Source organism: Sinocyclocheilus grahami, unplaced genomic scaffold (genome assembly GCF_001515645.1).
Source record: "Sinocyclocheilus grahami isolate Dianchi unplaced genomic scaffold, SAMN03320097.WGS_v1.1 scaffold8543.1, whole genome shotgun sequence".
In the NCBI taxonomy this organism is placed as follows: Eukaryota; Metazoa; Chordata; class Actinopteri; order Cypriniformes; family Cyprinidae; genus Sinocyclocheilus; species Sinocyclocheilus grahami.
This window is the reverse complement of record NW_015512105.1, coordinates 6,303-7,386: the sequence shown is the minus strand read 5'-3', so window position 1 is coordinate 7,386 and position 1,084 is coordinate 6,303. Positions and strand designations below refer to the sequence as shown.

General features: G+C 39.8%; 1 protein-coding gene across 1 annotated transcript in view; it reads left to right on the top strand.

Annotated features, from left to right (window-relative positions):
• Positions 1-1,020, top strand: part of LOC107578053 (4F2 cell-surface antigen heavy chain-like) — a 16,813-nt gene extending 15,793 nt beyond the window's left edge. Inside the window, exons 4-6 of the mRNA XM_016264049.1 lie at positions 397-398; positions 770-911; positions 1,014-1,020. Coding sequence (XP_016119535.1) covers positions 397-398; positions 770-911; positions 1,014-1,020 — 151 coding nt within the window. The remainder of the gene's footprint in view (positions 1-396; positions 399-769; positions 912-1,013) is intronic.
• Positions 1,021-1,084: the final 64 nt, after the last annotated feature.

The window sequence follows — 1,084 nt, the reverse complement described above, 5'->3', positions numbered from 1 at the left end:
ATCTTTGAGTGTTTGTTACTGTGCAGTTAGTAGTTTTCTTTGAATATAAGTGAGAGCACACTGGATGCACTGATGGTTTTTGCCTCGTGATACCTGAATAGTAGTAGATTAGCCAAGTGAGCTATTTTAATTTTGATTGCGCACACGTCATATTTCGATTTTGTCATGCGCGTTCATTCGATTTTTAACTTAAATCTCCTTTTATTGTCTATTTCATAGGCTATTCTGCCTTTGTCTCCTGTCTCCTCGTAGTCTCTCTGATCCTTCAGTGTTTCCCACTGAGTTTAATCAGCACTGCTGTTGTTTCAGGTTTTCAGTCTCGGCATTTTAAGCTGTGTGCATAGGCAATAGTTCAGTTTGTCCCTTGGGGAACTAGACTGTATTCATGTTTTGCAGCGGTATGTGGATACACTTGAAATACAGCATTTTAAAAAAATAAAGACAGCCTTTAGAATCTTCTCACAGAGTAGAGGCTAGTATTGCCCAATTGCTTGTTGATAGTTTTGTTGTTGTTGTTTGTCGTCACATTTTGCAGCACTCATTTGTACTATATCAGGCTTGCTTTCTTGTTGTCTCATGCATATTTATCCCTGACCTCACTTTCCCTTTAGTTTGAGCATTGACTCTTAACTCCATATAAGCAGTAGCTCGGCTCCTGTGAGAAACACTGCAAGGCTACTAATCATTTTGGTTCTTTAGAAATGCAGATAACACTCAGTAGACTAAAAATGAGCTTTTTGTAACATCTATCTTTGCTCTCGCTTACTAGATGCTGCTACAGGTGGGAGGAAAGCGCTCTGCCCTGGGCCTGTTGGCCATCAGGAGGGTGTGGAGTATGACCCGCTCCGCCCATACCGCACCCCAGACACTGGAATACAAACCCATCAAAAAGGTCATGGTGGCCAACAGAGGTGCGTCAGTGTTCAGAATGGACCGAGAACATATTGCGTACTGCATGCTGTGCTGTATATACTGTGTATACTAAGCTTAATATAAAAAATTATGTGATACAGTTATTGAAACATTGATTTGACATTCACAAATTTGAGTATATACATTAATGGACATTTTTAGTATATATTTT